Source organism: Salminus brasiliensis, chromosome 6 (assembly GCF_030463535.1).
Source record: "Salminus brasiliensis chromosome 6, fSalBra1.hap2, whole genome shotgun sequence".
Lineage (NCBI taxonomy): Eukaryota > Metazoa > Chordata > Actinopteri > Characiformes > Bryconidae > Salminus > Salminus brasiliensis.
This window is the reverse complement of record NC_132883.1, coordinates 13433405-13460479: the sequence shown is the minus strand read 5'-3', so window position 1 is coordinate 13460479 and position 27075 is coordinate 13433405. Positions and strand designations below refer to the sequence as shown.

Here is a 27075-nt window from a genome sequence, read left to right as displayed (position 1 = left end):
ACAACACATTTATGACGGAAGTGTACTTAGAAATATTGTGTAAACATTTGTCTGCTTTCCAGGAAGAGAAGGAAATGCTGTGTTACACTGATTTTCAGTATCAGATTTAGGATATTAACCTTATCCTCTCAGTTCTTGTTTCCCACAAATTATATTTAAAGCAGCGTATATTTCATTAACATTGCCAGTGACTGTTCACTGTTACACATAGTCTGAGGAAAGACCAATTCAGCGACATTTCAACATGGGATATTTCAACATTGTTTTTAATGATTATGCAATTTTGCAGTTCTATGGTCTATCAATGGTCTATATTGTGTGTACAAGTACTGCCTCAAGCAGTCCAATTACATATTGAGAAATTTGTAAGCTTGCATCAAGAATTGGAAATTACAAATTTTAGTGGCCACAAAAACTGTTGTTAAAAGATTTGCTGCACAAAATGATCCTAGTGACCTGTTTGGTGCCACCAGCAGCCAAGAACAACAATGCAGGCCACAGAGTAATGGATTAAGAAGTGATTTTATAAATAAAAATACATACTACTTACATAACACTATAGAAACTAAAAATAGATTTACATTGATACAGCATTAAATGACAGCACTGCACTACACTGGTCCACTGTCCATGGTGGAACTTATCAGCATTACAAGTACTTAATGTAGAGACCAGATCAACTATTGTTTACTGATCATCGATAAGGAGTAGTCTCAAAGATCACACACGTCTTGCTCTCTCTGGGTGGGTCCAAATAGTCCTTTTAGTAATGTCATTAAAGAACCACTTTTAGTTTAATAAAGAACCATGTTTGTTATATAGAACCTTTAATTTGGTAAAGTACACCAGGTAAAGGTCCTGTAGACCTTTAAAAAGTTCTTCACACTCACACAAACATGTTTCTTCACGGAACCAAAAGAGGATATGCTATGACATCTCCTCTGACAACACCTTTTTGTTAAGCATACATCCACACACTTTTATTAAACAGCTGCCATGACACATTATTACAAATTTGATGAATGGAAGAAATAAACTAAAACTATCATATATATAGTTAAAAGTACATACAAAAAACTTTTTATTTGTGCAATTCTTGCATTACTAAAGGTACTTTACTAACTTTACTATTAGTCGCTTTGTTACTTTGGCTTCTGTTGATTTGATGCCAATAACCAAGTGCTCACCATAAACAGGATGCACTTAACATTTGTAATCCTGTTCATGCTCACCATGAACAGGATTACAAATACTGTAACAGTAATATAACACTTCAAGTAATTTGTTTTACTTAACTATTATTTTAAAAATCGTGAAGTTCTGAAGGAAACGTTTTTAAATCTCCTAATAAGCAGAAGAATAAGAAAATGTCATGAGCCAAATGGTTTATAAAGCATTGGTCATACAATTCCTGCTCAACTTGCCACTTGCACCACAAAACTTTGGTGTCAATTTTGACAGTATTTTGCTTCTTTTAGTAAATCTATCTCTAGGTCTGATACAATTCTTTTAAAATAATTTGCATCTATTCTGATTTCAGTTTCTCAGTTTTCTCATTTTAAGAATACTGTATGTAGACTATATATACACTATGTACACTAGTATTTAAAGTATGAATAGTGAATTGATAGTGAACAGATGCAAATAAGACAAATAAAAAGAAAACAACATAACAACACAGAATCAGCCATTTTCTGGATAAAAAGCGCTACAGGACTGTGGACACACAAATATTCCTGCTATAAGGGCTATTGTAAAGGCCACATTTAAGAGTATTATGATGATAAGGCTAACTAGATAGCAAGAACCCAATGTCATCTGAAAGCAAAAAGAAGAACAGAAACAAACACTTATTGCAGGGTTGAAACTTTTTGGGCCTTCAAATGCATATTTTATTTAGTATAAAAAAATACAAAACCCAAAACTTTGTCACTGAAAGCACACAGATCATTTTATCTAGTTTAGTAAAAAAGTTGATCTTACCTTGCGATGCAGAGGTTCCAGTGCCTTACATGCAAAATTTGAAAAGTACAAGAAAAACAGCAAGTCGCATGCCAGATAAACTGCCATCACTATAAGAAGCCACAAACACTGATTCTTAAAAAACCAAAGTCCAACAAATATTGCAGCAGCTGTAATCAGGAGAGAAAAGAACAATGCACAAAGGTGCACAGTTAATGGGACTGATCATGAAAATATGTATATAAGTAGAGCAATTGATTGAATGTGAGGGTTATATTCACTCTATTGTTCTATTACTTACATCAAAAAGTAATTATTTTCTTTTGTCCTGTTAAATTTCCACATTTTAAAACAAACAAATTAGCATGTTTAAAATATAAAAGGAAATCTTACATATCAAGCAAAAGTTTACAAAGGCAAACAATCCAAAGGCCCAACAGAAATGTCTCCTTCTGAAAAGTCAACAAAAATAAAATACAATTACAATTAAATATGATTTAATGAAAACATCATACACACTTTGTCCAAAAATTGGTAGCCTTGTGTCAGGGGTGCCCAAACTCAGTCTTGGGAGGCCAGTGTTCACAAAAGCTTCAGCACTTCGGTTAAACCTGGTAATTAACTGTCAAGTTAAGCTGTGTTTGAGCAGAGAAATCCGTGCTGAAAACTGGCCCTTCAAGACTGCAGTTGGACATTCCGGACTTAGGCTCACATATGGCTCCTCCAGAGCATCCCAATCTATTGGCAATGTATTTCAATATATAGCTCTGGAAAATAATTAAGATACCACTTAATTTTCTTTGTTTTAATTGGCATGTCTATGTGTATGGCAGCCATTTTATTCCAGGTATTTCATCAAACAAAGCTGAGTTACCTGAATTTGCAGACTATGAAAGGCATAAAGTCACCTAACAGCAATGTGAAAGACTAGTGGAGAGCCTGCCAAGACAAGGTTATTTCACCATAGCGATTTTTGAATGCTCTCAAAGTGCCTTGTTCTTTAGATGTGATAGTATGTGAATACATTAGATTGCATGACATTACATTAGTATGTGTGCAGGGGATACAGATAACTTAAATAATGGTAATTAAGCATGTACCATTTCCCCATTTTTATATATAAATATTCTGGATAGGCTTGAACATATTGTACATCTATAACAGGGTAAAAGATCCCAGATTAAACTGGGTGATAAATGTCAGTCCAGCACAAGTCCAGCACACACCATTATTTTAGTAGTTTCCTGCCAATAATGCAATAATGACAGCTTCCTCAGAGACTTTCATTCAAGGCTGATGGTGGACAAAGTTCAGCCAATAAACAATGCTTTCCATTGCAGAATGCAAAAACATTATCTTTTCCCTAATGCAATCATGTTAATAATGAACTGAATACCATCGCAGCAATCAGGTCTCAGCATACAGTAGCACAAGGAAGTGGGAAGTATAATAAACATTTATTTGAAATTTTGGACAAAAGTTCACCTTTCATTGGTTTAAATCATAAAGAATTAAAGTTTAATCCTATCTCTCTCGCTCCCTCACTCACACACAAATTCACAGCTATAAAGACAGCCACCAAATTGATACAGTAAAAAAAAAAGAATTGCTATATACTTTTTAAGGTTTGTGTATTTAAGATAAATGACAACACTAGGAAACTCCTATTATTTACAGCTATTTAATGTGTGTCTTATTAAGCAAATTAAACATTTTATAATACAAACTATAACTGCCATTTGAACCCAATTGAAATAAGGACGTTTTAGGGAAGTAGATTGCACTGTGGTTCCTGCTATAATACCAGAGCGGACCATTTCTCTTTAGGATCCAAAGCAATTTGAATGCTTAATTAAATAATCAAAATCACAGCAGTACTATAAATGGCAGCATACGTTCAGTGGGCATGACACATACTAATAGAAATTAATACTGATATTTATTATATGATTCAAGTCATTACTCTACACTTGTGTTGTGTTATGTCTATATATAAATAGGCAATTTCATATTAGTACCCTTTTACCATGTGGCTCAAGTCTTGCATGTGTTTACAGCAGTTTACAGCTCAGCTATGTTTATGAACTGCTATTTCTGGTTTCCTGGATCATTGTTTTTTGTATGTGAACCACAACCCAAGAAGCCTCGACAAAGTATCCTTGCAGATTAATATCTACATGTTTAAAAAAGGAAGACCATGTCCCATATAAGAGCAAGTAAGCACACTGATTTAAGATTAGGTGTCATTGGACTATGACTTCCTGTTCAGTGCTGCGTAAAAGGCATTGGGTATTGGGGAAGCCCAAAATGGAAAGCAAAAGGAAAGGAAGCCCAAACAGAACGAAACTGAAATAAGAACTGATTTTCTTTTCAGCTACCATACCATTTACTTTTACAGTACATTTAAACCAGTATTTACATTGTGAAATAGTGAAACAGGCAATACTTACAACTCATGGCTTGGTCCTCTGAACAAAAAAATCATAATGATTTGGAGCAAGTTCAGAAGCACTGCCAAACCTGTTAAAACTTGGGCTACAACCTACACAAACACAGAAACACACAGAGAGTAAACAGATGGTACTGAATTCTTGAATAGTCATAACTGTTTATAATCAAGGAGTTATTTAATACACTGTAATACACTGTGTTTTATTGTGTTTTTATACCTTCCTTAAAGCAACAAACACCTTCTTCTAATACAGTTTAAGAAATCTTTTATCACAACTTTCAACAATTCTACCTCACACAATTCCACCAGAGGAGACATAAAACATGCAAACATCTCTTTACTTAACAACTAATAGTAATTAATATCTGACCATATATTAGGAAAACACACAAACATATTAAGAGATTCATTTCATAGCCCATTTAAATAGAGATCTACAATAGATCTGAACATGCAAGAAGGCGTCCTGTGGTATCTTGCATTAGCAGCACACCCTTTAAATCCAAGTTCCATGGATCACATTAATGAGCCTTAGGTGCCCATGACACCGTTGTCGGTTCACCAGCTGTCCCTTGTTGGACCACTTTTGGTAAGTACTGACCACTACATAGCGGGAGATTTTTATGCTTGCCTATTTTTCCTACTTTTTACACACCACACATGTTGCTGTCAGTGGTACTAATATTATAGTAAAGGACTTCATAACGATTATGGACATACATTAATTTGTCTTGCTATTTCTGCACCCTCCAAGTCAAATGCTTACATAGAAAATAGATAATACAAAGGCTAAAGTATTGCACCCTATAGTCTGACACCAAACACTAGCTGATGAAATATAACAGAAAATTCATTTTTACCAGTTTGGTGAACACCAACAAGAGGATAAAAGCCACTGTTGAGAGAACCACAGAAAGAATGGAACACACCTGTGAAAAGATTGTGAGATAGTTTTTTTATTATTATTTTAAAGGGTCACTTTTCTATTTCATTTAAGATTTGGTCAGTGACAGTGTTAAACACTGCAAATATGTTACTAGGATTAAAGAGGAAGAGATGCTAAAGTATTTCTCAGTTCTTTTTAGGCATCTTACCTTCATTGCAACCAGGCACTTCCTCTTTCTGTGTTTCACCAGCAATAGGAAGACCTCAGCAAGAAACAGATAGCTGAGCAACAGCAGAACTAAGATACAGTCAGTCCCGAATTTCTACACACACACACACACACACACAAACACACATTAATAAACAAACATAAATAATAGACAAACAAATTAATGTTCTAACCCAGTTGCTTTCAGTACTGTGGGGTCATTATCTGGCACAGATTGTGTCAAAAACATTATTTCGTAAAATAATGATCACTCCTGCATTTCAGAAAAAAAAAGAATGGAATGCAAGGAATATACAGAACCGTGCTGGACTCCATTCCAGCAGGTCCAGAGTTGTTGACCCCATTCTAAGAGAACATGTACAATTGTTTTCTGATAGGGATTGTCATTAGAGGCCTTATTCTACAGCTTTTATTTAGAAGATTGAAGAAAGAAAAAAAGATAATTCCAGGTTTTACACAGCCTGTCATGTAGAAAACCAAGTGTTGTATTATGACTATTTAATTACCTTTTAAAAAAAATAAAGCAGAGATGCACCACTATTTTCCTTCCGAAAGGGATACTGAGACTGACTCTCCCTAACCTAAATACTTGATTCACAAAGGTGCTTATAATGCAGTATGGATCTATATATAAATTTGGCCTACATATTTTAATTTAGATGGACATTTTACTTCAGATGGAAAGAAAGTTACTTTTTACATTTTGGGGAAATTAAACCTAAACTAGGCATGTTTGTTGTTACAGCTGTTGCTATTTGTTGCAGATTGTCTTGCAGATGTGTGTGTGTAGGTTTAAGGAAATATATGAGTACTGATGGTTTGCTGAATAGAGGAAGATGAAAGCAAGAATATAATAAAAATATTTTAGCAATAGCACACCCTGAAAATTAAAAAATTAAAAAAAATGTTCATGTTCTTCTTACCGAATATGTGCAATTTTGGCGTGCAGTAGAGACTGTAAAAAATGAAAAAAATCAGTATTGCAATAAATGCAATGGAAACTGACAATTAGGCAACAAGACAAGTAAGAAATCAGCCCTAGCATTAAAACTACAGACAGTTAAATAAGACAGATGAATAACATTGGTTGTCTTGTCACAATAATGAGGGGTTGAATAAAGGTGGGTACAAGATAAAGGATTAATTAGGCAGAACAGGAACAATTAGTTCTAGAAGCTGATGTGTAGGATTTGCAGTAGAAGTGGATACTAAGAATGTTGTGACTTGAGTTACAGTAGTGCTGTCTGATAGCGGAAAACAGGTAAGCAGTTGAACCATGCACAATAGTGTAGTCTGATAGGTAGGTAGAAGCAGAAGCAAGCAGAGATGTGGAGTACCTAGGGAACTGTTGAGGTCATACCCTGTGTTGATGCAAATGTTGGAGTAACTGAAGCTGATGCATTAGGAGTAGAGGTGGGTGTTGCAGATACATTCACAGAGATGCTAGTTGTACTGCCTTCATCTACAGTGCTATATGTTGAAGTAATGTTCTTTGTAGGGTCAGGTGTAGAGGTTGGTACAAATGATATGATGGTGCCAGATACAGTTGTGTTTTCTGTTTGTTTGGTAGAGGCAGAAGCAAGAAGAGATGTTGTAGTATAAGTGTTACCGAAAGTGCTGCTCGAATTACCATTATCAACAGTAGAGGAAACAGTTCTAGTTGTTGAAACAGTGCTAGTTGTCAGACCTGTTGTAAGATCAGACGTAGCAATGGATACCGGCGTTGTAGCTTTAGCAGTAGTGTTGTCTGGTGATGTAGTAAATGCTGTAGAAGTTGCCAGCGAAGTTACCAGTGATGTAATGACTTCAGTTATAGTAGTGCTGACTGATGTCTGGTTAGGGGCAGATGTAGATGTAGAGGTAACAGTGGTAGCGGTTGATGTAATGCTCTCTGTTTTTACACATGTTGTGGCTGAGGTGGGTACCAGGGTTGTAGTAACAGTAGTTTGTTGGGATGCAGAAGTGGCAGCAATGTTTATGAGTGTTTCACAGTCTGCTGATAAATTTAAGGATGTTCTGAACCATGACCCTAAGTCCTGAACAAAGGTAGCTCTGCGAAGACACAAGAATGACACACATGATGAACTCAATAATGTTTAGACCTTTTATTACAAATGGACCTATATGTTGCCATTATCCAAAAAAAAGTTTCATAGTTCTTGTTATTGTTATTATTCATAAAAAAATAGTTCTTGATACCTACACAAAGTAGTATTGTCCAGGTGCAGGTGCAGTCCATTTCACACTTACTTCATTCTTATCTTGGTTATTTATCTGAGTAACAGCACTAGGCTGGAAAAATAAAAAGATAAAACGAATGTTGAATTATATTTATTAACTACACTTAACTTTTTCATTTAAAACAATCACTTTGAATTACTGTGAGACACTTACACTGCCATGACAAGTCTGCAGTCTGCTGATTTCTGGGTTCAACAGACTGAATTCACCCAAAGGTACATTGTCGTTGATATCTCTTGCTTCCAACATGAAACCACTGAAATATGACCTCTGTCTCCGGAGTGTCACAGTGCCTATAGAAAGTGATTAAAATAATATGAAGATAAATCATTTTAGCATAAATTTGTTTTAATAATGACATAATCAAAAGTTGCACATGTATAATCCATTACAATTCTGCAAGTTTTTGTTTTGTTAGCCTGGTTGTATTGTATGTCTTTTGATTCCTGTTGATTTAGCTGTTCCTGCAGAGCATTAGAACACACCTAACTGTCTGACTAAAATCTAACTCAACTGTGGTAAAGCCAGGCTACAGAGTAAAACAACAAACAAACAGGAAATAAGAACATCTTATTTATGTTATATTAAATGCATTTAATATGAGATCCATTTTGGTTCCATTAAATATAAGAGTGTTTGGAACATGAATTGTAATAGAGACTCACCAGATAATCCAGACTGTGCGACAATAAAACAATGAGGAGCAATTGTGAAAAAATCTAAATTTCTAAATGTGCCATGATCAGGAGCCATTGTATTACATACATCTGGAGTCTCATCTAAATTTCCATCACTGAAACATTTTACTAGTTGCAGTGTGGTTCCTCCTAAGTAAAATAAAAGCAGGAGTGTGTACATCTGTGGAGCAAAGAAGAAAATGAAACAATTCAAAACTTGATTAAAATCTACACCATTACACCAATACCAAAACATTTGTGTTTCAAAGGACTTACTCAATCTAGATGGAGTTTTTTTCAAATGATCCTTGGTAAAATGTAAAAAATCAGTACCTGACCACATAGTTATTAAAACAAGGCACTCTTAACAAAAAAGGTTTTATATATTATCCAAAAAAGGTTACATTGTATGTTTGGTAAAACTAACAAGTAATGGAAACATAACACTCCACAACTTCATGCAAACTAAATGCCTAAATCTTGCATTTATGTCCCACTACATTGATTTATTATTATATAATTTCAAATATGATTGCTTATAGGGTGCAGTATGTGTATGATACATATGACACATTGCTGTCAATGTAAATACACAGACATACATATAAGTATTAAGGCTCAAGATGTTTGATGCTTTTGCCTAGTATCTAATAAAATGTGTGATTCAACATGTTTAGCAATGACAATGATAAGCACTAAGCAGCCACAAACTCATGTGTGATCCTATACTGTATAAAATGATTAATCGTCCATACTATGTGTAGTTTATGATGTATAACAAAATACAAAGGACTATTGAAAAGCTCAGTAGTATGTTTCTTGGTGAAAATCTTTTTTTTCTGTCAATGGGGCTGTAAGTAGCATGTCCTAGATTAACTACCACTCCCCCATCAAACACTATAAGAAATAAATACTTCCTGCTCATTGTACAGTAAATACTGTGCCAGGGAGTCTACTATTCTCTTTAAAATAAGGGTCTAACAAATTATCATTTGGAGGTACCACTGGGATGTATTGAAATAGTAGACTACCCAGAAAAAAAATATTTTGACAATCTTTTTTTATTATTCCATTAGCTGGGCACGTTTACACAAATTACATAAATGTTTCCCTGATACGGACAAGTGATGAGAAATGTGGAACTGATGAGGAACCTGGTGCTTCTGCAGTTGGGAGCATGTAGACAGACCTTTGTTGTTTGTAATGGGAGTGTTTGGGTTTGCTGTTGCTACCTGATTGCGTTGCTTGTTATAAGGAGATGAATAATGGAACATGAATTTAAGGTTTGGCAGCTTTAAATGAAGGGAGGCTTATATGAAGGCAGAGTTTTTAACTTAAAAGGTATGATAAGTGATAGGTCCAAGTGACTAATGAGAGTGTGAATTTGGAAATACCATATCTAATTCAGGTAAGGAACAAGAACAAAGTAAAAAAAAAGGATATAGAACAACCGAAACTGGTAGAGTTGAAAGAGTAAGAACTGCAAAAGCTAATGAGCAAAAAAGTGAATCAGTGAACACACCACTCAGTTAACACATTCCCCAGTTTGGCACACTAAATTTAGGATGGCCATTGTAATAGGCCCACAATCTCAGAGTTATCTTAAAGGGAAAACTGACCACATTTTCTATTCTTAGGGTAATCATTAAGTTACATTTCAGGAACGATAATCAACAACAGATAACAACTGAAGTTCAAGGTAATAAAGAAATCCCACCAAACGTTTCTAATTACAACAATGGATCTAAAACTGGAAAGAAAATCTGGTTGGAGTTTAAGCCGAGCTTGAAATATCAGAACAGCTTGTCAAAACTTTCCAAATATGTGTATATAGTTTATGTAGAATGTAGCACACATCTGAGGCTTTGCCTTGCACATCTACGCCAAAAGACATCCATGTCATTTTTGCTAGAGAGAGTAACTCTAAAGTTTTGGTGTAAATCAATATTTGAAATGTACACATGAATTCAGGAATGTTTTGCAATAAAATAATTCAGCTACTGTTCTTAATGTGATTGTCTTCATGCCTACAAACCATCTAGCCAAGGGCCAAAAGTGTTATTACAAACTTATATTACTAGAGAATAGCCCCACCAGTTTCTACAGAAGTCCCTGTAGTTACTGAATAAAACGCCTTTGTGTATAATAAGCCTGTGTCACTGCTCCGGACACCCTACATTGGTTCTTAAAGTTAAAATTTAAATACTCTTTGGCATAACACTGCCACGCCAGATTAAACATCAGCACTGCTTCATTTTGTTATGCTTAGCTTAATCACAGCCAAAGTACTATGGTCACAGTAATCATAAACAACACTAATTCAGGTTTCCGGTCCCATTTGGATCTAGGTCTCATCAAGGTAACCTATAGCATACAGAAGTCTTACAATGGTTAAAAAAAACAGAAAACCTTTATAATGGCCTAGTCCAAACCCTGAAACCCTACTGAAACCTCTCATTTTTGAGCCCATTGGGTGACAATCAAACTGGGCTGATGATTCTTGTACATATTATGATATATTTGATGACTCTTGTTCATATTAAATAATCATCCTCATTCTTGTTGCTTATTTGAGACCAATCTCTCATTGGGATGAAATTGAAGTGTTGGATCAACAGTAGACTTTCAGGAAACGTTCAGTCTGGGCACATCTCAAAATAAGAGCCCAAATGAGAGACTATTTACAGTTAAACAGGATGATTTAGAATGATATGTAAGATTGAATGCAGGTAGGTCCAATATCTAACTTTACCTAGCTGGAGTCTTCAAAGACGAGGCAGTGCACTGCTGAAGGCCTGTTTTTTGACAATGTTTAATTTACTATTATCTACATATATTTAATAGTTAAATTCCCTGGTTAAAATGACTTGCACATAATATAACAAAGCATTTTCTGTGACTGCACTGTAGTGCCTGATTTCCCGATTTACTGTTAAATTGTGTTGATGAAAATGACCAGACATAGTTGTAGATATCTGACGCTAAGTAGTTTGCTTTAGAGTGGATATGTAATTTGTGTTTTAATGTACTGATAGCCAGGACGTAATCCTAAAATGGTTATTAGCAATGTGCCACTGAACCTGCCATTCTGCTGTTTCTGTCACTGTACTGTCCTTAGGCTGCCAGAAATTCAAAACCAGAACGAATATTTATTGTGCATTATAATTTTGTTTAGAAAATACAGTTTATTATTTGAGAAGAAAAAGGTCTGTACAATACTCAAAATTAAGGAACGCTCTTTAAAAAAGAGATGTTTAGTAAAGGCAATAGTTCTATACATAGCAAATTTGCCAGTGTTAAATGAACACTGATAACACTATTAGTTCTATATAGCAGTTTAATATCTTATAGCAGGGTTATATTATATAGGGTTATATATACTGTTCACTGTCGTTGCGAATTAAATAAGCCTTTATTAATAAGTACTACACACTGTCAGTACACTACACTGTTTTGCGCCTGTCCAGCACTGGTACTTGCCATAAAATCTCAACCAATTTGTTTGGTAGACAACTTCGAGGTTCGTCGTTTAAGAAACTGACCAGTCATCCAGTCATGAAAGTAGCCTAGGAACCTTTGAAACGTATGAGAAAAGTGATTTAAAAAGTAAATAAGATTTTGTTTACCTTGACCAGATCTAGAATAATCCCATGTCCTTCCGTTCATTTACTCAGAGGAGATGTGCCTTGATAAATGTCCTGTACCACTACAAAACAGAGATCGTCTGACTGAAACGAAGGAGGCAAAGGAATGACGTTAACGGACTCAACCTGAGTAAACAAGGCAGATCCGGGGCGATTGATATCACAGACTTTCGTTGCGCTTCCTGAAGAGCAGCCTGTACGATTATGTCAAAGTCCAGACCAAGCCCACTGTTTCTCCAGCGTACAATAAACAAACTGCATGCAGCGACAGCCACAGCATACCCAATACCCTGGACAAACGCTGAATAGTGAAATCACAGCGAGGATAATTTTGGACCTGCAGCGCCACCTACAGAAACAGAACTTTCCACTTAAATTAGGTGAAGCTTTGTTGAAAAAATAAAATGTTTTTTAGTCATCTATTACACATTGTATATTAGAATAAATCTTTATTCTTTCAAATATAGCTAAGCCCATATATATAGTTATTATACTTTTTATATTGATAATTATAAGATTATTATTATGTCAGTCTTAAATCTTGAATCTCCCTTAATATTATATTTCTTATTTATAATATTATTTCACTGAATAATGTGTTAACCCAAATTTACAATCATGGTTCAGTAACCTTGCTTTTTTCAAATGTTAGTCTTTTATTTGTTGACATTAACGTTGATTGACATTTTTTTATCTAGCAAAGACACTGACAGTATGATGTTGTGTCAATGAGAATGAACACTGCAGTACTCAGCATGCATAGAGTCACACTCAGCAGTCCAGAAAATTTCAGCTTACTCACATAACCTACAACACTGAGGCCAGGGAATTAACCATTGTAAAAATAATAATAAAAAAAACAGTACACCCTGGGGGAATGAGTACACACTGATGGTCAATGGAGTGGCAAAGACATGCCCAGACAGCAGATAGCTGAAACCAGAGTTTTACTCATCACCCTAAATGACACCATACTCATTGAAGCAACTCAAAGTTCACTCAGTTAATTCAACACAATAGAATGAATTCACCTTAATAGCAATAGCAAAGGGATTTTAATTGCATCTACTTTTCTTTATTTTTTTATTATTTTTTTAGGCGAGTGAGTCAAGTCAAGTCAAATTTATTTGTATAGCGCTTTTTACAACTGTTGTCGTCACAAAGCAGCTTTACATAATTAGTACTTAATAAAGGACAGAGACGAAAGAAGAAATAACATGAATGATCAAAGACCCCCGTAAGCAAGCCAACGGGGACAGTGGCAAGGAAAAACTCCCTCAGAGCTGGAGGAAGAAACCTTGGGAGGAACCAAGACTCACAAGGGGGACCATCCTCCTCTGGTCAGACTATTTAAACATTAATGTTAAAAATTACCAAAGAAGATACAACAGAAAGTTAATAGTGGTGATATTAATAGTGTCAGACAGACACGAGTCCATCTAGGTTTCAGCACGGCCACCAAACAGGCAGCAGCGGCAGGCGGGTGAGCCATGGGTGGTGGCGGGTTGGTGGTTAGACGCAGGTAGAGGGGACCTCACCTCACCACAATCTTCCAGCAGGTCGGGCTGGGTGGCTATTTACTCGAAGAAGGTAAAAAGAGAAAAGTTATTTCTAAGAGGAATTTTATGGAGGGCAGAGAATGTTGAGCATCAGCATCAGGGTATGTCTGACGACTCCGGCAGGTCTGATTATCACAGTATAATTAAAAGGAGAGAGCCAGAAGGTAACACGGACACGGGCGCACCCTGAGAACACCAGCATCTATCTGCTCCACCGTCAACAAACCTGAGTGATCGCGTGTAAGCAGCGAGACGACAGCTCCAGCATCTCAGTGTACTACAATTCTCTGGGTCCGCGAACCCCTGGACCTGCAGCCCTTATCTAAGAAACATTAATTACCAAAAGCTAAACTAAACTTATAAGTTTTCAGCTTAGATTTAAAGATTGAGACTGTGTCTGAGTCCCGAACATTATCTGGAAGCTTATTCCAGAGTTGGGGGGCTTTATAAGAAAAGGCTCTTCCCCCTGCTGAGGTTTTCAGAATTTTGGGAACGAGTAAGAATCCAGCACCCTGAGATCTAAGTAGTCTTGATGGTTCGTAATATACAATAAGATCCTGCAGGTACTCAGGAGCGAGGCCATGTAGGGCCTTATATGTTAATAGAAGAATTTTGTATTCGATACGGAATTTAACTAGGAGCCAATGTGCTGATAGAACTGGACAAATATGGTCAAATTTTCTAGTTTTAGTAAGGACCCTGGCTGCAGCATTTTGCACCAGCTGAAGTTTATTGAGGTGCCTGCTGGAACAACCTGACAAAAGTGCATTACAGTAATCTAGCCTTGAGGTAATAAAAGCATGTACTAGCTTTTCTGCGTCTTGTAGTGATAAGGAGTTTCTTAGTTTGGAGATGTTCCTAAGCTGCATAAAGGCTGTTCTACTAATATTAGCCATATGTTGCTCAAATGATAAATCTGAGTCGAATGTGACGCCAAGATTTTTAGCTGCTAAACCAGGAATGATGGAAGCATCGGCCAAGTCTAACATTAAGTCTGATTATTTCTAGAGTCTTTTGGACCTAAAAGGAGAACCTCGGTTTTGTCACTGTTGAGGAGAAGGAAGGTATGTGACATCCAGAGTTTTATATCCTTTACACAGTCCTCCATTTTCTGTAATCTAAATTTATCGTCAGGTTTGGCTGATATATAGAGCTGTGTGTCATCTGCATAGAACTGGAAATTAACGCCATGTCTGCTTATAACTGAGCCCAGTGGTAACATGTATAATGTAAATAACAGCGTTCCTAAAATTGAGCCTTGCGGAACTCCATATCTTACTTCTGCGTAGTTTGAAGATAAATCTTTTATCTTTACAAACTGATAGCGTCCTGTTAGATAAGATTGGAACCATGATAGGGCTGTCCCTGTGATTCCAACCATTTTCTCTAATCTTTCTAGTAATATAGTATGATCTATTGTATCAAAGGCTGCATTAAGGTCTAGTAGGACTAATAAAGATACGTAGCCAGAGGCAAGAAGGAGATCATTCGTAATCTTCACTAGGGCTGTCTCTGTGCTGTGATTGGGTCTAAATCCAGACTGGAATTTCTCATACATGTCATTTTTACTCAGGTAGAGTTGTTGGGCCACAGCTTTTTCTAATATCTTAGATACGAATGTTAAGTTTGAGATGGGTCTATAATTAGATAATACGCTAGGATCAAGATTTGGTTTCTTGATTAAAGGTTTTATAACTGCTATTTTAAGGGTTTGGGGTACATGCCCAAGGCTAAGGGATGAATTTACAATTGTTAAAAGAGGTCTGATTATAATTGGGAGAATTTCTTTTAGCAATTTAGAGGGAATTGGGTCGAGTGTACATGTTGTACAATTAGCTGAGGAAATAATTTTTTCTAGTTCAGGCTGTGAAAGCGGGTAGAAGGCTTCCAGCCTTTGTTCTACAACTAAGTTATGTTCTAAAGCAGCTACATCAGGTGACGGCCATGGTTGATTTAATAAGCAGGGTTGGATTTGTTGTCTAATATTTTCTATTTTATTATTAAAATAGTCCATAAAAACATGACTGGTTAAAGATGTTGGGATCTGGGGTTGAGAATCTGCCTGGCTTTTAGTAAGTTTAGAGATCTCACTAAAAAGTATTCTGGGATTGTTTTTGTTTTTCTCGATCAGCGAGGCCAGATACACTGAGCAAGCTTTAATGAGAGTCTTTCTATATTGACTAAGGCTGTCCTTCCACGCAGAGTTGAACACCTCTAGTTTGGTTGTCCGCCATTTACGCTCTAGTTTCCGCACTGTTTGTTTTAAGGTACGAGTATGGTCACTGTACCATGGTGCGAGCCTTTTTTGCCTTGTCATTTTACTTTTAAACGGTGCTACTTTGTCTAAGGTTGATCGAAGGGTATTCTCTAGATCGTTTGTTAATTTAACGAGCTCCTTTTGGTCTGACGGAGTGTAAACTGAGGTTGATAGGGGTGGGAGATTTTTAGTAAACTGTACAGCTGTCATTGGTGTTATTGTGCGCTTTAGACAGTGTTGGGGAGAAGAATTTACATTTTGCCTTAGATGTAGCTCAAAGGTGATTAGATAATGGTCTGATATTACTGAGCTTTGAGGTAGAATATTTAGCTGATCAATGCCAACACCCAGGGTCAGGACTAAATCAAGGGTATGATTACAGTAATGTAACAGTATGTTTTGTGTGATTCTGACAGAATCTAAAATTGATACAAACGCCTTTGTTAATGGATCGTCTGCTTTTTCAAAGTGAATATTAAAGTCTCCTACGATTATAACTTTGTTGCTGCACACTGCCAAGTCTGCAGCAAAATCACTAAATTATTTTAAAAAATTCAGAGTAGGGCCCTGGAGGCCTATAAATATTAATCAATGTGAAAGTATTTTTTATTTGTGGCTGGATTTGATATATTAATGTAGATAAGCTCAAAAGAAGTGAAGGTGTTACAGTGTTTTTGAATAATCTCTAGTGTATTCTGATAGATTATACATACTCCACCTCCTCTGTCTGATAATCTAGGGCTATGTACATATTTATAGCCTGTGGGGGTGGCTTCATTTAGAGCTATATATTGATCAGGTCTAATCCAGGTTTCGGTTAGGCAGAAAACATCTAGTTTCTGATCACATATAATTTTATTTACGATCACTGCTTTCGAGGATAGTGATCTAATGTTAAGTAGACCAAGCTTTATGTCTGAGGTGCTGCTGTTATCGTTGAAATGAGAGATTTTAACACTGATTAAATTATTAACACTGACTGAGCTCTATGATTATTGTGGGACGAGGCTCACGGCAGTCCCCGGTGTTGAGAACAATAACTGAAGAACATGTGTGCTCACCCAAAAGTCTCTAATAAGACCATAAAAGTGGCTAGATTTGTCGCTTTAAAAAATAATCAGTGGCAACACTGATCACAGTGCAAACACAGTGTAGGAGTGCTGGGTAGGGAAACGCGTGTCTAAGCAGGTCACGTGTCTAGACAAATGGTCCAATCCCGGCGCTTCTCCAGACGACCACACAATTTCAAACGGTTCGCTGTGTGGGGAGTCGCTGTGGGGTGGCGAAATGGCAGTTTTGCTGTTAGGGGCTAGTTAGAAAGTTTGTTTTGTGTCTTCGAGCTATTTGGAGCTAAAATGAAACACTTCGCCTTAATAGAAGTTAGATTCTGATCGTATGTATCGTTAAGGAACCGGTTTTGTCGTGGATGTCCGTGGAACTGTCTCAATGGACTCGCATATTATCACACCTGGTCCGTACAGGGCCACGAAACTGGTAAGAGAAGAAAACAACGCTTAGCAGCCAGTTAGCTAGTAAGCTAGCTAGCTGCTTTGCTAATATCCTTATCATTACGTTGCTCTTTCTATGCTTTCTATACTGCTTTTCGGTCAGTATATTAGCGTAAACCTTTAAAACCCTTTGACTGTAATCCTAGTATTAGTTAAATTCTACGTAGCGCTTGCTAGCTACACTACACTTCACTGTAACGCGACTGCTGTGTGTATTTGGGTTTCAATAAATCTGTTTAGATGTTGGCACTAGCTAGTGTAACTTATCCGCACTAATGTTAGTGCTGAATTTGACTTTGTCAACCACTGTTCTTTTGCAGTGGAATGAAGTAACTAAGCTATTCCGGGCGGGCATGCCTCTGAAAAAGCATCGGCAGCACTTTAAAGTTTACACGAACTGCTTCACGGCGACCGCAGCTGTTGACTGGTTACACGAACTTCTGAGGAACAACAGCAATTTTGGACCAGAAGTCACTAGGCAGCAGACTGTTCAGCTCTTGAAGAAGTTCTTCAAAAATCACGTTATTGAAGATGTCAAAGGACGATGGGGTTTGGAGGACCTGGAGGACAACAGTCAGCTCTACAGGTAGGCTAGCTTACTGCTCTGTTCTTATTGAAAATACTTCTTGAGTAGTTGGCATGTTCTCAGAGCCGAATGCTTTGCAGGTTTCCGTCGACATCCCCATTAAAGCCAATCCCTGCTGGTCCTGAAGGTGTAAGGAAAAAGAGTTTATCTTTGAAGGACAGAGAGGGCTTTTTCAAATTTAGGAGTTCCAAGAAATTTGACAAAGAAATCCAAGTAAGTTTTGTAGGCCTGACCGGTGTTTTTTACAGTTCACATGGAGAATGCCCTGAAGCAATCCAACCACACTGTATCATTCTCTACAGGAGAATATCGTTCCAGCAGTAGAAGATTCGCCCAATGTCGCACCCTCAGAGGAGACTGTGGACTGTAGAGATATCACAGATGATGACATTCAGGAGATTTGGAGAAGTGTAACCTTAACACAGTAAGTTCCACTGTCTTGCATTGCATTTCTATCTGTCACAAAGGAATAAATATATATATTTTGTAAATGATCAGTCTGCGTTTTGAGACTGGTTGACTAATTTGCTATACAAGCATTTCTGATGTAGATTTTAGTAGACAACTTGAGCTGTAACAGTGGTAAATAATAAGCCTAGGGCAGTGATTTTTTTTTTCAGCTTGAAGTACAATGCAGAAGCTTTAAACAGTGGTAAAATTAGGATTGGCATTAAGATGTCACTTATGTTTTGTGAAAAGTAATAGGCACATGTATTATGCAGTTAGATCATTAATCATATTTTTTAAAAGCATTGACGACAACCCATAATATACTTGTTAAAGTATATTGTGTATTACAATAACTAAATGTATCGTAATGCGATAGAATAGTCATGTTGCTCTATTCAAATGACATGTCTTCCACATTTGTTTTTGTTTTGTTTTCTCCCCTTATGGTAAACCGTAGTTGTGTGTTAGAATGTGCAGAAGTGCATCTCTCCAGAATATGTGGCAATCAACAACACAACTTGACCTGGGTAACCAGCATTTGCATAAGACTGTGAAGAATTCATTTTGTAGTGTCATGCTGTTTTTATATCAGTTTACAGAAACTATTGGGTTTGCCATCGTTGGACGATGTTTTGAATCCAGCGCAAGTCAGTCCTCACTACATTGTGTATAACATGACCAAGGTCAACAAGCATGGAGTTGTTACCTTGGATGACAAGACAGGTGAGATTTTTCTATTACCTGTTTTTGATGTTGGTCTGCTTGTATACTCAAGCTTAATTTCTTTCTTTCTTTATTTTTTTATTACTCTAGATGATCTGCCGCACTGGGTTTTGTCAGCCATGAAATGTCTTGCAAACTGTAAGTGTAAATAATTTTAAATTGTCATATGGTACATATACAAAATAAAGTATATTTAATTGGAAAGAGATATTCTTACCGTGATTGTCTACTGACTTGATTTTAGTTTATCAGTTAGTTTAATCAGTGATGTTATTTGCTGTGATTCTATTTTATTCATCTGCATTGTTTAGTGAGGAGAAATCCTTATAGTATAATACTCTAGTCCACATTAAAGTAAAAAGGATGTAGGCAGGGTTATGATATGATATTGCTAAAGGAACTGCCTTACAGTTTACAATTTTCATGACCATTTTAGCCACCATGTTGTCATGATCTTGTTTGCTAAAATCTCAAACATCCTTAAAATAATGTTGTGGATTTGGATTTTGTGTGGTATGTGTAGTTTTTTGTTTTCTTTTTTGTTTTGGAAACCAAAGGGCCGAAGTATGACTCAAACCAGCCATCTTACCCAGGCTTTGAACGGGATGTCTTTAAGACGGTGTCTGACTACTTCTACAGTCTCCCTCAGCCACTTCTCACCTTTCAGTACTATGAGTTGTTTGTAAATGTTCTGGGTATGTGATTTATCTTTCTTTTTCCTTTTTTTTTTTCTTGGGCCAGTTTGTCATGTACTCACTACATGACCAGTTGGCTATGCTACATGGTCTTTACTGATATTCCTAACATGATGTGGCCAATGAAGAGTAAGAGGGACCTACCTGTTTATGTTGCTTCATACTCACCAAAGGAGTAATTTCATTCAAAATTTCATCTCTCTAAATGGAAAAAAAAAATCCCTATTATTAAAGCATCATGTTGCCATGTCATGCTAAAAGTTTTAGAACTAGAGGGATGAAATAATGGTTGCCTCCTGTGTTGCCTTTTTGCCGTGAAAAGACTAACCTATATATGTGCCCTGTCTCTCCATGTACTCCCTCTCTTTGCCTGCTTGTTTGTTGTTCATGTTGTTTTGTCTGGTCTTTTGCTAGTTTTGTGTGGCTACGTCACAGCTCCTAGAACTCATCATGGAAAGCGTAAAAACCCGGAGGAACTGAGCTGTCCTCAACCGGCTAAAGCCCCTCACCTGAACACTGCCAGCCTTTTCAGATCTACTGAATGCCTCTTGCTGAGCTTGATAAGAAAGGAGTCCTTTGAGGAGACTGAGTCACCGATGAAAGAAGTGTTCACTTCTAGAGTAAGGAACCAAGCAGCAGCCTCCAGAACACAGTCCACTGCAGCTCCATTTACCAGGTTTCGGCCCAGGAGCTGCTCTCTGGAGAGAATTCTGGATGAATCTGCTGATTCATGTTCAAAACCTGAGCTCTTCAGGTCTGTGGAAAGTCTGGCATCCTATAGGACTAACAGCAGTGAGGGCTCCTTCCCCCAAGACAGTTCTCTAGCAAACATTGCTAATAAACCTGAATGCAAGAGTTTTTCCTCCATGACTGTTCTGTCCAGTAAGACCTCCTCAGGTGAGGCAAATTCTATTGAGCACCCGTCACAAACAAGCAGCAGATCAAGCTTCAGTCTCTTCTCAGAGCATCATGCAACCATCCAGAACCAGAGAACTGCAAGACCTCGTCCCAGAAGCATCGGAAACTGCCTCGACCTACTGGAGCACAAGGAAATGTCTGCAAGTTGCTTTAGCATCAATGCTCCTGTAGCAGAAATTACTATGAGACCAGACCTGTCCTCCTCCACTATTGGCCTTAGAGGTCATAGCTTGGTCCGTTTGCATGGAAGCTGCTTGGATGTCAGCACAGGGCCGACCATTAGCAGACGTTGTCACAGCTCACTGGACCTGTGCAAGCCTGTGCACCCTCACCCCTCAGTGTCCTCTGTTGCACGCCGCTTGAGTCCTGAGCAAAGTAAGGCCTGCATGCGTCTGTCCACAGCACTACAACTGTATTGTGTTTTTTTTTGTGTTTGTTTGTTTGTTTTTTTTTGGGTTTGTTGCATGTAACTAACATTTTGTTTTAGCATGTATGTGTGTAACCTTTTAACACTAACATTTGCATGTGGTCCACAGCCCCAAGGTGTGTGTGTGTGTGTGTGTGTGTGTGTGTGTGTGTGTGTGTGTGTGTGTGTGTGTGTGTGTGTGTGTGTGTGTGTGTGTGTGTGTGTGTGTGTGTGTGTGTGTGTGTGTGTGTGTGTGTAGAATTGCACAGTTGATTGTTATAATCACATAGCTTTGGCCTGCGCACTTGTGAGGTCCTACATTAGACCTGCAGCGCTGTGTGCATCCAGCTAATAGGCCAACAAAACAGATGTTGGTCATTCAAGCAACTCAGAACATTTAAGAACCTAGTGGTGCTGTGTATTGGCAAGAACCTGGTGATGCATTACACAGTTTCACAATTTAATGTATTTTGATACTGAATGGTGAGAGAGTAGTTATAAAAAAACTTTTAATGCAATCAGAAATGTCCAACAGTACAACTGTTATCTAGCAGTCATGGTTTGAACACAAAATGAACCACTGTCTGCCATCAATCTTTACATGTAAACTATTCATGAAAAAAAAATCAGTACTGTGTTTTTGAGTATTGATACAGTATTGTAAAACATTGTGTTATTTCAATATCAGTATTTTCTCTAATTGTCAATAATTAGTTGTGCTGTTTTACTGTGAACATACATTTTAAAAATGAATAGTTTACCGGAAATGTATTCAACAAATTGATCCCATCATAAACACCCATGTTTTCCCATATACAACATCTAACGGAAGACAAAAGCCATTATGGCATGACCAGCAAATAATGTTGGGGATATACAGGAGTGGAATTAGGAAGTTAAGAACCACGAATCTACTCTTTTTGTGACTTCCACAAAGCCGCGGTTTAGGGTAGGTCTTTAACTTAACCGCACCTATTTGACTAAGAGATCTGCTGTTTACTGTGCTGAGTTTGTTCTGTATGAATGGCTGAGTTGATTAAGAGAAGTATGGCAGTTTGTTGTTAAGTGATGTGTCTTTATATTGTCGCTGTCACGCAAAACCTTATCTTGAAAATAGCTACTGTTCCTCATATTTGACAATGTAAAGAATGGTCAGATTCACATTGTCAAAAAAGTGGAAAAAATGGAGATGTAAGATTTTTACATGACTGCAATGCTCCTCTTTACTTTCTTTGACTTGGGTTTTGCAGGCTTGCTGCAGCCTGCATTGGAGCGTCTTGCAATTGAGGCTCTACAGCTCTGCACACTTCTTCTCCCCCCTGCGTCTCGACGAAAGTTGCAGCTGCTCCTTCGCATGATCTCGCGCATGAGTCAAAATGTGGACATGCCTCGTCTCCATGACGCCATCGGTACACGCACACTGGTGAGGAACATGGACTAGTGCAATGGCGGTTCTGCTTTCTTTTCATAAACATGCATTCTGATAGATTTCCTATTAACACATTTCATGAAGTGGTGCTAAAACAAAGTTCTGTCTAATTTAGGGGAACTAATTCCACTTCCACTTCAGTGTTGGCTCTTTGTTTATTGATGTTTAACTGCACTGTACCTTTTCTACTTTTGTTCTACTAGATGCATCTATAAACTCCTTATGAAAGTTACAAATTGAAAGTAACTTGCACTTCTCCCCAATAAACTCAATGTGTGCGTGTGTATATGTGTATAGATGGTGCAAACCTTCTCTCGCTGTGTGTTGAGCTGTGAGGAGGAAGTAGATCTGGATGAGCTGCTGGCCACCAGGTTGCTGTCCTTCCTAATGGACCATCATCAGGAGGTACTCCAGGTGCCTCTGTACCTGCGCAATGCTGTCGAGGACCATATTGCCTATCTCAAATCTCAGGTGACATGACAAGACTCTTCACATCAGTCTTTATGTTTTATAAATGTTACTGTATCAGACTATGCGAATTGATCATTTGTAGTAGTATAAACACAGAATCCATTGAGTCCAAAGCCTTTAGGGATCAATATGGCAATGTCTGAAGGAATTAATAAAAAAGTCAGCAGTTTAATAGATGACTGCCTTAATAGATGACTGTTTTCTTTCACCTGTTGCTAAAGTTCAAATTACATGCCACAGAATTACTAGATAAAACTCTGACTTGGTAAAATGTGGAGTTCTATAAGGGTTGCAGGATAGTGTGTAAGGAGCAGACACAGTTCTAGAGATTTTGTCACCGTGACCAAGTTAAATGAGAGACTGTTAATCTTATTTTAATTGGTCAGGAGGGTAATAAGCTGTTTATTTGTTTTCATTGCTAGCTGTTAATGAATCCTTAGTTTATGCACTGAGCTACTGAAATGTTAGATAGGGTTCTATTGTAGCAACACTCAATTTTAAGAATACTGTTGAGACTGTAGTCTGCTCTTTGTAAGCAAAAGCAAGATGAAGGAAGAGTGTTTAGTGCTATAAGACCAGTACAACCAGTAATCAGTAAAAGGTCTTGCACTACTCCCAGTAGTATCATTTGTAGTTACATTATCTTCATTAGTAGAATATAGTTCCAGCCTGTGAAGCCAAGACTTCATGTATGATTGTGTTTTCCCTTTATAGCCAAGACACTCTGGTATGGGTCCTGGTGTTGCCATGCCATCCTACTCATTCTGCAGACAGATCAGCACTCAGGAGTTTGAGGAGCAGAAGTTGTCTGTGTCTCAGGCAGCCATTGTAGATCTGCTAGAGAGCCTAATCAAGGACAAAGCCATGTCTGTCAAGGAGAAGAAGAAGAAACTCAAACTGGTATAGTACAAAATGTGTTTACGGACTCTGTCTCAGGGTTCTTAGATGTTTGCAGGCGTCTTTGGACACATTTGCTAATTTTGTTTCATCAGTTTCAGAAAGAGTATCCGGACATCTACTTGCGCCGTTTCCCCACAACAGAGAGTGAGGCCCAACTTTTTGCAGATAAACCAAAGATCAAACCACCACTTTTGATGGGCATGAAGAAGACCAAAGCATTCAGTATTCGAAACTGAATGTGTGTGTGTGTGTGTGTGTTGCTTTAGAGATGAGTGATTTCTTGTTTGAGCTTATGCAGTTCAGGGAGTTATGTTTGTCATTTGTTTTCTATGTAAAGCAGTGGTCTTGGGGCTTTGTCTTTGGCATCTCAAATACTGCAGACTTTTGGTAATTAACATGCCTTTTGTGAATCTACGGTGTGTTAAACACAAAGTTCTTTCATTTAAACTGACAACTTCACCTGACATTACTAGTGTAGTCACATTATTTTAGCAGGAGAACTCTGAGTATGTGAAGGATAAGTAAGCTAATGTCAAATGTGAGAGGTTTACTGAGTGGCATACGTTTTAACACATTTTATGTGGCACAGACGTGCTTTGTACTGTCTGAAAGCAGCGTTTCCTGTGCATAGCAGCCAAGATTGTGTGTTCGATGGGATCAACAGAACTGACAAAACTATTGATTTAACATATGACGTGGTATTTTAATATCATGTCCACAATGCCAGTTAAATTTGTTTACGTATTTTTTACATTTTCTATGTTGGTTATTTATTTTAAAGACATTTAATAGTTGCAATATATTTTTGGGAACTACAAAAACAGCCTTCAGTTGACCAGCACCAAAATGATAGCACAAAGGCTGTTTTGATGAAAGGCTCTTCATTTTAAGTATCAGTTGAATCTTCGAATCTAAGATAATCTCTGCAATGCATTTTTTTGCAGCCTGAGCCGTTTCTGTACGAACATCTAACTGGGACCGTAAATTTATTAAAATTCACAAGTGTTTACAGCAGGATCAGCAGAGTTTGTTAAATGAAGAGCTTTTAAACAAATGAAGGCATGTCATTATTATTATTATTATTATTATTATAACAGTGTAGTAATATTGTTTTTTTATTTTTATTTGTTGTATCTGTTCTTTTTATGTTTATATCTTTCAGATTTTAATGGATGTTCTTACTAAAGTGCAAAATTGATGGGAAAATTGAATTCTGGTCTGTGATTCAGTTTTATTGGGAGTCAGTATTGTTACAATTCAGGCTGAATTTGTATACTGTATAATTAGATTATGCTACTATCTTGAAACTAATGCTCTACGTTATTGATTCATGACAGTAGGTTTCTTTCACCAACTAAAAGTAACTTAAACCAAATTGCTGCTTAGAAGTACAGATAAAAGATACATTTTTGGAATTTTCAAACCTTTCTTTTCAATGCACTATGGGATAAGTGATTTTGCACTGCTGACCTGTCAATTAGATCAAGGGTTAAGTGGCACCAAACAGTTGATGGATTTTTATCTTTTTCCTTTAATGAATCTGTTTTAGTTTTGCTGGAATGCATTTTTGAGGTTGTTGCCTGTGTATATAATTGAAAGGAAGTACTTCATCCTGGATCAGACCTCTTCTTACATTATTGAGTTTTTGGGAACATGCACTGTATGACTTGGATAGTGAGCTTGGTTCAGCAGCCTTACGTAAAATCTAAATTGCTAAATAAATAATAACCTTGCTGTTATGTGAAAGTTTCTGATTTTGTGCTATGCAATAAACTGCTTGTAAATAAAGCTACAGATCTGTTGTTCATTGCTTTGTAGATGAATGTATGCTTCCTAAGTTAAACAATGGGCATGTGATTTGTCAGACTGTCACATGTATTCAAAGCCTCTGTCAGCTCACCATGATAAATGTAGCCCTGACCCTGGGTAATTATTTGTCTACTACAAGAGGAACAAAATGAGTTGATCATTCGAATGCGTCTATGATAGTTTTTGTGAATGTTAATTCTAACATGTTGGTTGTAAATATGTCTCAGCAAATGCTAAACAGCTGGTCAAATCTAATACAATATACAGTATAAGGCTTGTATAACATTCATATAACATCTTAAACAGTTCATAAAGTTATAAGCAGGCTATAAGCAGCTGTGTTCAGTCCACAAGAAAGATAGAAGTACTATTTGTGTTATAAGCCAAGATGAGGCTTAAGAGTGTTGTAGCAGTCTTGTGCCCAGAGTCTAATGATGTTATGTAGACACTATGGACAAATGTATTTGGACACCTGCTCACTCATGGTTTCTTCTGAAATAAGATGCTTTCGTTGGAGTAACCGTCTTTACTGTTCAGGGAAGGCTTCCTTATAGGTTTTAGAGCATTGCTGTGATGATCTCATCACCACCCTACCTCATCCCAAAAGTATTGGGTAAGGCACTGTCATTCCAGAGCACACAGGTCCATTGCTTTACAGCTCAATGGTGGGGGCTTTATACCCCTCTAAGCCCTTTCCATTGTCAATACTTCTCTGCAGGGACTATACAGGCTGAACTTAGTAGCTAAATGCATTCATTTGAAGGGGTGTCCACAAACATTTGGACATGTGTAATAAATAAAAAAAAGTAAATATGAACTATGTTGATGGTATTAAGTCATTTATTCAGTCTTAGCTTGACTTTTGTCTATTGCTATAGTTAAAATTAATAGCAATCTTCAATGATTAAATAAAATTGTTTGCTATATATTATGTTTATGCTTTATATATATATATATATATATATATATATATATGTTTGTGGATGTTGTAACTTTATTTAAAACTTTGAAATAGTGAATATGTGTGTATAGGGGTGTGATGAATTCCATTGAGCAAAATTTCCATACCTAAGGCCACCTGAGAACCCACCTAAGAAAATATGTAGAGGCCTTCATTTTATTGCTGGTGAGTAACAGCATCAAATGCATGCTCTAATTTGTTTGCTTCTACCTCTTGTATTCAGATATTTTTTTTCTTTAAATGAGGAAAGCATCCCTTCACTGTTTGGTTGTTTTTTTGTTTTTTGTTTTTTTAACTGCCTGTTGACAGTTCA

At 37.1% G+C, this 27075-nt stretch overlaps 2 protein-coding genes across 10 annotated transcripts; one reads left to right on the top strand and one right to left on the bottom strand.

Annotated features, from left to right (window-relative positions):
- Positions 1-237: 237 nt before the first annotated feature.
- Positions 238-12293, bottom strand: LOC140557339 (uncharacterized). 8 transcript variants are annotated; one of them, XM_072681683.1, is made up of 13 exons: positions 12073-12287; positions 8435-8627; positions 7923-8062; positions 7732-7820; positions 7216-7580; positions 6889-7083; positions 6452-6483; positions 5509-5622; positions 5275-5343; positions 4413-4504; positions 2356-2423; positions 1984-2132; positions 238-1818 (listed from the first exon to the last, which is right to left on the bottom strand). In XM_072681683.1, the coding sequence occupies exons 2-13, from the start codon at positions 8625-8627 to the stop codon at positions 1684-1686; spliced, it is 1641 nt and encodes a 546-aa protein (XP_072537784.1). In that variant the 5' UTR covers positions 12073-12287; the 3' UTR covers positions 238-1683. The 8 variants fall into 8 exon arrangements, with proteins under 8 accessions (XP_072537784.1, XP_072537780.1, XP_072537781.1 ...); XM_072681679.1 differs by having other exon boundaries at positions 6889-7580; positions 12073-12289; XM_072681680.1 differs by having other exon boundaries at positions 2356-2414; positions 6889-7580.
- Positions 12294-16671: 4378 nt separating this feature from the next.
- Positions 16672-25763, top strand: depdc1a (DEP domain containing 1a). 2 transcript variants are annotated; one of them, XM_072681689.1, is made up of 12 exons: positions 16672-17400; positions 17735-18000; positions 18081-18213; positions 18303-18424; positions 19043-19173; positions 19264-19311; positions 19731-19868; positions 20283-21161; positions 22443-22615; positions 22919-23092; positions 23807-23992; positions 24085-25763. In XM_072681689.1, the coding sequence occupies exons 1-12, from the start codon at positions 17353-17355 to the stop codon at positions 24226-24228; spliced, it is 2442 nt and encodes an 813-aa protein (XP_072537790.1). In that variant the 5' UTR covers positions 16672-17352; the 3' UTR covers positions 24229-25763. The 2 variants fall into 2 exon arrangements, with proteins under 2 accessions (XP_072537790.1, XP_072537791.1); XM_072681690.1 differs by lacking the exon at positions 20283-21161.
- Positions 25764-27075: the final 1312 nt, after the last annotated feature.